Source organism: Drosophila takahashii, chromosome X (genome assembly GCF_030179915.1).
Source record: "Drosophila takahashii strain IR98-3 E-12201 chromosome X, DtakHiC1v2, whole genome shotgun sequence".
Lineage (NCBI taxonomy): Eukaryota > Metazoa > Arthropoda > Insecta > Diptera > Drosophilidae > Drosophila > Drosophila takahashii.
Window position 1 is genome coordinate 14235436 of NC_091683.1, and position 11068 is coordinate 14246503.

Here is an 11068-nt window from a genome sequence, read left to right on the forward strand (position 1 = left end):
TCCAAAACTTATTTGTTCTGTTTCGTAAGTCTTCATTTGGTTTTAAAGTTATTGGCTAATAAAGCACATAGTTTAAAAGTAGTTGGGTAATAAGAAAAACTCAATTAAGTTAACCCCTCCTAAATATTCCCAATCATGAAGCATACATTGAACGGGACTTTATTTTACCCCCAAAGTCAAAACGAGCCGAAAGCCAACTGGGGGCTTTACTTTTACGACTGCAGTGGCGCAGTGGCATGGACACAAAGTATCTTCTGGCATGGTTCACACCCAATCTCGTATACCCGAATCAAGAGCGTCATGGCAGTGGAGCAACCTTGACCTTTGGACGCAGCAGCGAATTGAATTGAATTGCCTGAAACAATTTGGCGTGTGTGTCATATATTGTTAAAATCGGTTGGGGAACAAAGGGATGCTTTTTCACCGGGGGACTTGTGGGGATCCACTGTGGCACACATTTTAAAACTAGGCGAACCTAGAAAAATTCTAACATTCAATTTCAATTGAGGAATAAATCAAAAGTCGATCGAGCAAAGAAATTCAAAAAGCGGACTTTACTCATTGGCATTTTTATGTGTGAGTCAGTCGATCTCTTTCAATTTCGAGGCGTTGACGATTTTTTCAATTTTGATTTGTTGCGATTTTGCGCATGCAGCAAATTAGCGGAAATAAATCGAAATTTTAGCATGCTAAACAGGGCATACGTGTAATGAACAGCTGTCCCCGTCCAATCGTAACTAAATATAACTATAATTGAAACCGTAATGGCAACAGATAAATGCAAACACAGTTGCGCTTGAATAAATATTATTAAGTATCTCTGCGAAAATAATAATACCAGGGTTTTATGACTTCAGTTTTTGAAGATGTATTGAAACTGCAATAGATCCTTTAGGTTTAAATCATTATTTTTACAATTTATATCCAATAGCTATTAAAATAATTTATGATATCAGATAATAAAAGTATATCATCTTTAGAGATCCCATCAGTTTGGAATCGTAGGATTTCTATTGCTTGGTTCCCTTATCTTTGTTTATCCCCCGCTTTTTTGCAGAGTCAGTTCTTATCTTTTATGATATTCCGGCGGTCTCTGAAACCGGTTCGAGTTGGCTAACTGACAGATTTTCAAGTTCACACGCCTCTACAAAAGCCGATACGCAGTTAGCCATCTAGATATCATCGTAAATAGCGCAGATAAACTAATGTTATGCATTCATAAATGTCAACTAGACGATTTAATAGCCCTTCTTCGGTTTTGGGTTTGATGGAATGATTATGTAATATCATGTGTTTGAGATTTCGATGCAATAAGTATGTGCATACATACATCATATATTGTACATATGTAAGGCGAGATGAGATGCCCCCATGCACTGTCATCGGTTATATCACCATTGTTGTTGGTCTGTGGTTGTGCAATTCCTTTTGCCAATGTCAATCGAATACTGCATCTATATATCTCTTCCTACCCATTGCATTTGCCCCCTTCGCAGTTATTTTCTTGTTTTCTCCATTGTCAGCATAAACAACTCACTCGACATATCGTGAAAACAACAACAACTTAGATATTTCTCGGGTTTGGGGATCTGCAAATCTAGAGGCTTAGATAGTATTTGGAGGAGAATCTTTACTTTTGGATCATATTTGTGGATCCATTGTCTAAAAATCTAGAGGTCTAGATAATATTTGGAATAGGATCTTTTTATTTTTAGATCAAATTTGGGGACTTTTGAACTCTCCATCTCTTTTTAGATGGTATTGTAATGTTTTTGAAAGAGGTTCTATATTATTATATCATTATATCAATCTGTTTTTATCTTTACAGTTACATTTACTCGGATTCCTAAGCAGGGTCCTTGAATTATTTTAGGTAGTATTGTAACATTCTTGTAATCTTTGCCCTTGTTCTTATTGTTTTTTTTTCTTTTGTTTGGTACTCGTTGTTTTTTTTTAAGAATTTCCGTTTTTTTCTGTGGTAGTTTTTTTCTACCCGCCTCTTTTTGTTCTTTTTTCCCGTTTTCTATTTGCTAATTTACGAATCACTTGAGGACGAGTGACAGGCGGTGGAAAAAAAGGGGGGCAGGGGCGCAAACTATTGTGTTTTCTATGTTTATGCGGGCAACAGGTTTTCATTGGAATTAACCCCCTGCTGCCCCTACTCCATATTTTTTGTTTTTTTTTTCTATTTTGTTTTTTTTTTGTGCTTTGCGCGTGCCGCATTCAATGTGATGCTGAATTGAACATTTATTGAACAATTTCCAGTTCGATCCTCTTCTGGCTGCGATACAATGACGCCAACAATGAAATGCTTTGTTTGTGCCTAACCCCCGTTTACCCCCTCTTACCCCTTTCCCTGCCTCGAGCAAGAATAATAATTCAATTACGTGAGCTTCGTTTTTGCGGTTGGTCAGTTCCGTGATTATCAAATTGCAGAAGTGTTACAGTCTCTCGGAATTTAGCTTTTTCGAACTGGAAATAGATTAGAGAATTTTATATACTAAACATATTAATTATGTGTCATTTGGTAACAATATATTTAAAGCATTTCCAAGGAAAATATCCAAAATCTCATGGGTACAGTTGCGTTGCTAGTTGTTGTTTACGTTTCGTCTGCTAATCTTTTTTGGCAGTCCCCGATTGTTTACCCCGATCTGTTGTTTAGCCCAAGATCAAGGTGAGGTTGCATAACCCCCCGAATTCTATTGACGTCACCGCGATTGACGGGGGGCGTTGGGGGCAACGGAGGACCAGGTTTGAGGCTTATCCCGGTGCCAGGGGTCAAGGGTGAGTTGAGGTTTGTGCTTTGGGGTGGGCGGAATTAGCGACCAACTGACGACAGCAAAACGGACGGAATGTGGAAAAAGAGATAAGCGCACTTAAGTGTAACCAAAGAGGATAAACGTAACGTGCGAATCGTACATACATATATAAGAAAGAAATAATAAACTAGTTAATTTCAATTTTAGATATAATCAAAACACCATTTTAACATTTTTCTTTTACTTCTTTAAGGGATTGATTGAAATACAGAGACCTAATCACGGATTGAATTAATGTTCTCAATAGAACAGACCCCCAAAAAAATCGCCCATCTGCATTGTCAGTGGAAAATTCCCAAAAACTCACAGGAAAGAGACGGCGAATGAGAGAGCAAGGATTACGGGGGCCGGTGGGTGGTGGGAGGTGTTCTGTGTTCGGTGCAAAGGGGGGCGTGTCAGGGTGTAAAAGGGCGCAGCTTTCTCTTCTCCTCTCATCGATTAAACAACGCGAATGGCGGGCAGAAGGAGAGGAAAAGGACGCGAAAAGGACCTGACCTAGTCAAAGTTCGCCTCTCTCTCTCGCGCTCTCTCTCCCTAAACGCAGTGACATTTACTCTTTGCTGCTCTCTCGCCATAAGCGTAGAGTAGGGTGAAAAAAGGGGGGCTGCTCACCTCCCCCCTTTGCCAACTTCTGACAAACTTCATTACAGTCATTTAATTATGGCAAAACGAAAGTGCATGTTTTAGTGGACACAATTTCATTTTGGCCGTGCACTCATTTAATTATCATATATTGACAAAACTTGTCAAATAATTAAATTAACGAGTTTTATTCTTGTGTTTATGGGTGTAAAACGATGCAGTGTATCATTTTCAAAAAGGTCAAACTTGTGTGGAATCTAATTTGTGGATGAAGCTTTTGCAGCAGATAAGAACTGTGGATTAAGCTATAAAACGAGATTGTCTATAAAAAGAAGATTAACTTAAGTACGTAAATATTCACTGTGCTATATTAGGGAAGACGGGCAGGTCTCTCAGAAAATACAGTGTTTCCTTAAAAACAAATAGATATAAACTTATTTTGAAAATAAAAAAACAAGTGAGTGATGTTTCTTTGGTATTATTTTGAACCCCCTGGTACGGTTTTTAATCTACACCCATATCACTCCCGCTATCCTACTCTCTCATCATTCCTGCCTTCCTGGCCTCCTTTTTTCGCTTTCCTCACTCTCGTGCTCTCTTTTCTCTTTTTCTTCTTTTTCGGAACGTGTAGAGCAGCACGTAGCTGAAAATGGTGAAAATGCTGAAAAGCTGGGAAAACAAGGAAAACGTAAGCCGGCTTTGGTCCCGTGACCCCTGCGACTTGGCTTTTGGCCTGTGTCAAGGACATTCAACTCACGGCCTGCCTTCGATTAACGGCATTTATTGATTTCCATCATGCTGTAATTTTCATGTGGGACTTGACTTTCCGGCGTTTTCGTTGTTCCACTTTATTGCAGTCAAAGTGCGGCTTTTAAGTGCAAAATATAATTGTCCAGGTAAAAATGAATTTTACAAAGTCTTGGCCTTGGCTTTAAGGCGGGGTCAGTGATCACCAACCCCCCTGAAAATAGTCATCAGGTGACTGGAATGTTGTCTCTTTTACACAGAAAAAAAGTATCTAAATTCATTAAATTAATTTTAAAATATATAAATAACAATTTATAACAATTTATTTTTATTATTTACCTATTTTTTTTTAAATCCATTGAAAATTTTATATATAAAATAACTTGATCTTCACATGATATTCTTTCTGTGTACAAAATCGACTTAAAAACTAAAACGTGCTACGAATTGGAATACCAACGCAGAGCAATAGACGAAGCGGAGGAGACAGCAAAAGGCATCGAAGCGAGCGCGGCTCAAAGAACGAGTGAGCAAAACAAACGAGCCGAGGGAAAAGAGAAAAAAACAACGTTGGAAGTGAAAGTCGAACACAAAAACAGAAGGGGATAGACAGAGGGAGGGGGAGAAAGAGAGGACAAGCGGCAAATTGGTAAGAAATGAAATTGAAGCCAAGCTGCTCTTCTTTGGTATGCTGGCCACAAAAACAAAAACAACAAGCAGCGACGCCGACTGAGAACCACTGTAACTATTTAGGGTGGACCTTGATAGGCAGAACGTATTTGCCGTAAGATCACTTTAAAATTATTAAATTTAACGGCGGCATTGCTATTAAGATACAGTTATAATTAAAATAAATACATTTTCTCTATAGCAATACACCTATAATAAATGTATATGTAATAAAATAAGATACCAAAGAAATTACTCATACGCCTAGTGAGCCCAATTAATACATATCACTTCAAAATCACATTTAAAATACATAATTAAATTTAAAAATTAAATTTTAAGACCATTGAGTAAATGAGAGTATTAAAATCTATGCCAACATTATATAAAAACTTAGCGTCAACACTGCGTATGAGTGATAATTTCCTTTTTCTTTAACAATTAATAAATTTAATTAAAAAATGTATTAGTAATATATGTATATGGGCTACAAAACTATACCATATTATCCTAAATGTTTAGAAAGGTCCACTCTAGTGCATATGCAACAGCGGCAGAGACTGAGGCCGAGGCAGCATGTTAATGACGGCAGCATGACGCCTCGAAATAATTTTTTTTCAGGTTATTTCTGACGCGTTAACACGGCTCGGAACCACTGGAAGTCGAAGCAATTGGACTCCACGGCAAGTCAGTTGGCCAAGATCGCGCGAGAGGCTTAGACACACAGACAGTAGTAGTCCAGTGGCTCAGTAACTAGAGATTGAGATTCAGATCGTTCGCACTAACTGATCGAGTAAATATATAGTGAGCCGAACCCTGGGAAATGTGCGAAATCACCACCTGACATCCAAAAGTTTTTCGTGTGGTAATATCGAGGCAACCACATCAAATTGGTAAGTCTTTTTTGGCCGACAAAAGAAAGTTGAGTAATTCACATTGATAGAATGTCAAAATTGTCAATGAAAGTCGGCGGTTTTCAGGATGTTTATCACAACAGTTTCAGATTGATTATAAATACAATCTGTTTGGTGAAAAACTCGTAAATTCAATGTCATTGTAAACTTTATATCGATAAATCAATATAATTTTGGCTACGTTTAATAAGTAAAAGTTCAGGTGTTAATTCCATTACCATAGAGAAAGTTCTTAAGCTTGAGCGTTGACCGACTTACGAACATTCCTTTAATTCAATTATATCTATTTTTTTATTTATTAATTCTCTTAAATATTCAGAGATTAAAAGATCAAGATTGACCGGTCATTATTAGAAAAATTGTTTTTAGTCAAGCTTAGTTGTTCAATAAAATAAAATTTGGTTCCCACTTACATATTTGTAGTATTGTGCTAACAATCGTTTAATTGAATACAAACAAGCTTGGAATGATTTTTAAATTAAATTGTAATTAAAGCTAGTTGTGGACCTGTTTCCAATGTATAATAATCACAATTCTATATTTTATTGAGCCATTTTAAAATGCTTGATTGTTGAATCTAGACAGCATTGTAATGCCATAAAATTTAATGGGTTTTAAAACGAAAATGATTTGCTAGAAGCGCGATGCAGCGAGCAATTTAAGTGAATTACGAGAAACCAGTTGTTCAGGTGCAAAACCACTCGAGATTTCGGGGTCAGCGGGGCCTTCAACTTGGTCACTCCCCTCTTGAGATCTTGAGATCTTCTCTCTGGAATTATTTCTTTTGTACCCCATCCCTTTTGGAGTAAGCCATAATATTAACTTTCTTTTCTCTTCTCTCACTCTTTTGTAGAATTTGAACCAGTGCGCCACAAAAGCCAGAGAGAATCACGATCGAATCATCATCGAATCACTATCGAATCATTATTGATTTGATCGTTTAGCTAGCTATGTCGGAGGCTGCCACGCCGCCAGGATCAGTACCAGGATCAGGATCAGTATTCCCGCCTGGCTTCGATCCCATCGCCGAGTCGGCCGAGAAAACCCTGTGCTTCCGTGGCTTCTGGGCCTGGGCAGTGCTGATTCTTCTGATAGTCCTCGGCATCGCGATCTTCATGTGGCTGCTGCGCAAGTGCATCCAGGGACCGGCCTACCGAAAGGCCAATCGAATCGATGGCAAGGTGGTGATCGTCACCGGTTGCAATACGGGCATTGGCAAGGAGACGGTCCTCGAGTTGGCCAAGAGAGGTGCCCGCGTCTATATGGCCTGTCGGGATGCCGGTCGCTGCGAGGCTGCCCGCCTGGAGATCATGGATCGCAGTCACAACCAACAGCTCTTCAATCGCACCCTGGATCTGGGCTCCCTGCAGTCGGTGAGGAATTTCGTGGAGCGCTTCAAGGCCGAGGAGTCGCGATTGGATCTGCTGATAAATAATGCCGGCATAATGGCCTGCCCGCGAACCCTAACGGCCGATGGCTACGAGCAGCAGTTCGGGGTGAATCACCTGGGGCATTTCCTGCTGACCAACTTGCTATTGGATCGCCTGAAGCACAGTTCGCCCAGTCGAATTGTGGTGGTCAGCTCGGCTGCCCATCTATTTGGTAGGATTAACCGGGAGGATCTGATGAGCGAGAAGAAGTATGGCAAGTTCTTCGGCGCCTACAGTCAATCGAAGTTGGCCAATATCATGTTTACCCGCAAGTTGAGCACGATCCTGAAGAATTCGGGCGTGACGGTGAACTGTTGTCACCCGGGCGTGGTGCGCACCGAGCTGAATCGCCATTTTTCGGGTCCCGGATGGATGAAGAGCGTCCTGCAGACGGGATCCCTGTACTTCTTCAAGACCCCCAAGGCGGGGGCCCAAACCTCGCTGAGACTGGCGCTGGATCCCCAGTTGGAGACCTCGACGGGGGGCTACTACTCGGACTGCATGCGCTGGCCCCTGGTTCCCTGGGCTCGGAATATGGAGACCGCCGACTGGTTATGGCGGGAAAGTGAAAAGCTGGTGGGTCTGCCGCCATTGGAGCCACCACCTCCACCTGCAACCAACCAAAATCAAAATCAAAATCAAGGTCCAACCCAAAACGGTAATGGTACTACCACCCAAAATGGCAACCAAAATGGTAGTGCCAATTCCGGGACCCGGGAAATGCAGTCCGTCGAAACGGTGGTGGTCAATCGTTCGTAGTCGTAGTTCAAAGGTCCTTGAGAAAAGGGTTCAACACAGTGCACAGTGCAGACCTTCGCTCTTAATTTATTCCCCATAATATTGCGTGTTTAAGTACCCTTGGGAAAAGAGCCCATATTCAATCGAAAGTCGAGTTCGGAATGAGGTCTCTGATTTTTCTGGTAGAAAACTATAATATTTAAGAAACTTTTTTTTTTACTTTTACAATGTTTTAAAATTTGATAGAGTCGTCTTTCATATCTCAAAATAAAATTATGACTTGTAAAATATATATTCGATTTAAACTTGCAATTTAAAGAGTTTCAAAGGGTATTAGAGTCTTCGGTTTTCGAAGTTAGCTTTTTAATACTCTTACACATTTTTTTTAGCTGTGTTCTGTACATAATTTTATGCGAAAGAAAACCCATTAAAATAAAAGTTAAGCCTGACATGCAATCCTCTTTTGGACTCTCCTTTTTTCTTCTTTACACCGAAAAAAAGGAAAAGAGGAAAAAACAATAACAATCAGCATAAAGCGAACAATTTGCGACAACAAAGCGAAATCAACGGTCGATGCCACTGCACTTTCGTGTGCGAGGGAGAGGACAATATATGTATGGTGGAGAGGGCAAGCGAAGAAGAGAGCGTGAGTAGGTGAGTAAGGCAGGTGAGTGCGAGAGCGAGTGAGTCAGACAGTCAGTCAGTCACTTCGTTGGCGCACAGTGGGCCAAAATCACAAATTTGGCCAAACATTCTAACTAAGAACATAGATCAGAAAAAATAAATACATTTTTGTTCAAATGAAGTACATTTAAATAAACATATTTTATAAAAAAGAAACCAAGAAATATTTTGTTAAGCTCAATTCCGTGTTTATGACTCTTAAAATGTTAAACAAATGCTTTGTTTTCTTCATACTTGAAAGAGCATAAACAATTATGCCTCTATTACACCCACTGTGCACCCGTTCGCTCATCCACATGCCATTAGCATTAACGAAAATCACAAAAAGCGGGTGGGAGCGGGAGGGGGCGAAGGTGCGAGGGAGAGGGGAGCAGTGCAATTAAACCCATGCATGCCCGCGGGGGTCGTTCTGGTGCGCTGGCAATCGGGTGGGCCGAAAAAGTGAAAATCAGAAAACCCCAACTGATCAATTAGCCTCGGCAAATCTAAGTGTAACGCTGTGTTTAACATATGCTTTTCTACAAAATTATACTTTTATACCCATTTCAAAACGATCCTTATTTATTTCATATTTATAATTTAAAAAATGTTTCTTACATTACTTTCAATTGAGTAAATACAGAATACTAGAATTCCCAACTGGTTATGTCATTACATTTTAGTTTCAATTATCAAAATGAATTTAAAAAAGGGGCAAAAAGGGTTAAGGGAAGCCGCTTCAATTACACGAAAAATTGCAATGGAAATTTCCACTCGTGAATGAGTGTCTTTTGATTGCGTGCCACCCCCTTTGCCGCCCAGTCAAACCCCCCAGACCCCACAAAACCCCACGAAACAGCTGTTGCATTGGCTGAAACCTCGGCGCCCAGTGAATTTGATCGATAAGAGGCGGAAAATGAAAGGCGAGAAACGCGGGGAAAACTTTTGTAAAATGACGAAACGGTTGGAAAATGCTTGAGAGCAGCAGCAACAGCAAAAAACAAAAAGTAGTTTGCAATTTGTGGGATTGGGTAATAAAGCAAAATCTAAACAGGTGTTTTCCCGGGGGAACCATTATCATAAATGACACCCCAAATACTATGTCATTCCATTCGAATTTGAGCATTTCGAAATGACCGGAATTTTCCAGAAATTTCTGGTAGCCATTTTGCCTATATGCATTCAAATGGGTTTCAATCAAATTGAAACAATACAATTTCAGGCAGTCATTAAATTAAAGCTGCATGGGAAAGCAATTTAGAATTGTTATTCAAAACTGAAAGGTATTCAAGATATATTTAATAAATATTATAATCGATTGCTTTTTTTCTCTTTTAAGTTTTGGAGCTTTGTATTTTTTTTAAAGCAGTGTAAAGTTTTTAAAAATATGATGTTTAGATCATCGGATAGTCTTAACATTGATAAACCAAAATTGAGACCTTCTTTGAGGCACGTTTGGTTATTTCAGTTAGTCTTCCCCTAGAATCTTGAAATAAAAACCGATGTGACAATGGAAGATTCAAGAAGCTAACGGCTCATTTATGTGTAAACTAAAATTACTCATAGCTATAGCTTTTCGATCTGAAGTCCCTCTTTTATGGGCTAATTTGCGGAAAGTGCACGATAATGGTAGTGGGCACTTATTTCAACCTACCGCAATTCCCCTATCAATTAATAAATATTTGCTCACATATTAGTTGGTTATCTTGTTTTTAACAGAAATAGAAATAACTTTTATAAAGTGTTTTGTAAAAATGTGAACTATATTTAGAAAAAATCAATTTTAGAGTTATTTTGAGGCTTTATATTTTTTAACAGCATTAATTGGAAAACCTAAATAATCTGTAATATAGTCTGATGCAATTGCCATTCATTCATCTGAACGGAAATGTGATTGCTACGCCAAGCAGAAGTTGTCACAGATTTAAGTCTACTACTTTTGTATTTTATACCCTCCTCTGACGCAATCGACTTGGGATATTTAGACTGCAATCTTGGGTCTCATGTGATAGTGCGTCATTAACCCTTTTCCCACTCAACCCAACTATTTGTGTTTACGTAGATAGCTTGAGTATCTTAAATGCCAGAATGTGCTTTAAATTAGATGATTGGTTTAATGCAATTTCACAATAATATAGAAAATTATTAAAGATTTATTTAAAATATTAATTTCACAGATATTTTGTGATTTAGGTTTTTTCTATTGGTGTCTATTAGGTAATCGGTTAAAAATGGCTAAATAAATATTAGCTAGAGGGTTAAGCGGGCAAAAACTTTCCATTCATGGGAATTCGCTGAATGATCTTCAATTGACGGTCGGCTGAGTCAGTTACGAGCTTTTCCGACATCGCCGATCGATCGTCAATCGGCGATAATTGGTTCAAGGTCGTTTTAGGGGGTGTCACGCCAGAAAACGAGAAAACAATGGCTAAATGGCAGCCGAATTGCTTGAACTCTGAGTGCAATTTCCACATTTAGCAGCACTAATTTTAGATGCGAGAGG

At 39.2% G+C, this 11068-nt stretch overlaps 1 protein-coding gene across 1 annotated transcript; it reads left to right on the top strand.

The window, feature by feature from the left end:
• Positions 1-4782: 4782 nt before the first annotated feature.
• Positions 4783-8724, top strand: LOC108054792 (retinol dehydrogenase 12). The gene is made up of 3 exons (XM_017137866.3): positions 4783-4800; positions 5442-5713; positions 6588-8724. The coding sequence occupies exon 3, from the start codon at positions 6685-6687 to the stop codon at positions 7921-7923; it is 1239 nt and encodes a 412-aa protein (XP_016993355.1). The 5' UTR covers positions 4783-4800; positions 5442-5713; positions 6588-6684; the 3' UTR covers positions 7924-8724.
• The last annotated feature ends 2344 nt before the right edge of the window (positions 8725-11068 follow it).